The sequence below is a fragment of the Penaeus monodon genome, chromosome 28 (assembly GCF_015228065.2).
Source record: "Penaeus monodon isolate SGIC_2016 chromosome 28, NSTDA_Pmon_1, whole genome shotgun sequence".
Taxonomy (NCBI): Eukaryota; Metazoa; Arthropoda; class Malacostraca; order Decapoda; family Penaeidae; genus Penaeus; species Penaeus monodon.
The window spans coordinates 28319945-28320709 of record NC_051413.1 but is presented as its reverse complement, the minus strand read 5'-3'; the positions used below and the strand labels follow the sequence as shown (position 1 = coordinate 28320709).

Genomic DNA, 765 nt, shown 5'->3' with positions numbered 1-765 from the left:
TTTATTGATTTAAGTCCAGCTCTACTTTTCCCATGGCTATGTTTTCCAGGTAAGCTTATCGTATGTATTTACGTTTCAGAAATACACCGCCGCACTTCTGATAATGGCAGCCATGGTGGCATGTGTCATGGCGGGAGGCTCTGGAGGTGGTTATGGTGGCGGCTACGGAGGTGGCCGTGGAGGTTATGGTGGTGGTTATGGTGGCGGTCGCGGAGGCGGCTATGGTGGGGGCTACGGAGGCGGACATGGAGGCTATGGAGGTGGTTATGGTGGCGGCTACGGAGGCGGTCGCGGAGGCGGTTATAGTGGCGGCTACGGCGGTGGCTACGGATACGGGAAATAATAATTCTTATTGTAATAATTGAACTTGTTAACGCCATTAGTGATTAAATCATAAATTCCAACACTTTTAACACATCTATTCTGTGAAATGCCTTATTTTGTTCTGCGATCTCTTACAAAAGCGATGATGTTAGTAACGCTGACAGAGTGACAATGGGCGTAATGAATTAATGATAATGAACATAATGAATACAACAATAGCTATAATACTAACGATAGAAAACGGGGTGATATTCGACAATAGCGAAACCAATGAATTTAATGAAGAATAAAATAACATTATTATAATGATATCAATATGACCAACGATGTCAATGATATTCAATAAGCAAAGTTGATCCCATATCCAAATGGACACAGGGGACACGTTCGCACAGGAAAAATGTTCACTACACGCCGCGGGATGGCATGACAGGGTTGCTT

General features: G+C 43.9%; 1 protein-coding gene across 1 annotated transcript in view; it reads left to right on the top strand.

Moving 5' to 3' along the window:
• Window positions 1–692: 692 nt before the first annotated feature.
• The window catches only part of LOC119591149 (glycine-rich RNA-binding protein 1-like), a 3246-nt gene continuing 3173 nt past the window's right edge, over window positions 693–765 (top strand). The window contains exon 1 of the mRNA XM_037939860.1: window positions 693–758. Within this exon, the coding sequence (XP_037795788.1) occupies window positions 693–758 (66 nt within the window). The remainder of the gene's footprint in view (window positions 759–765) is intronic.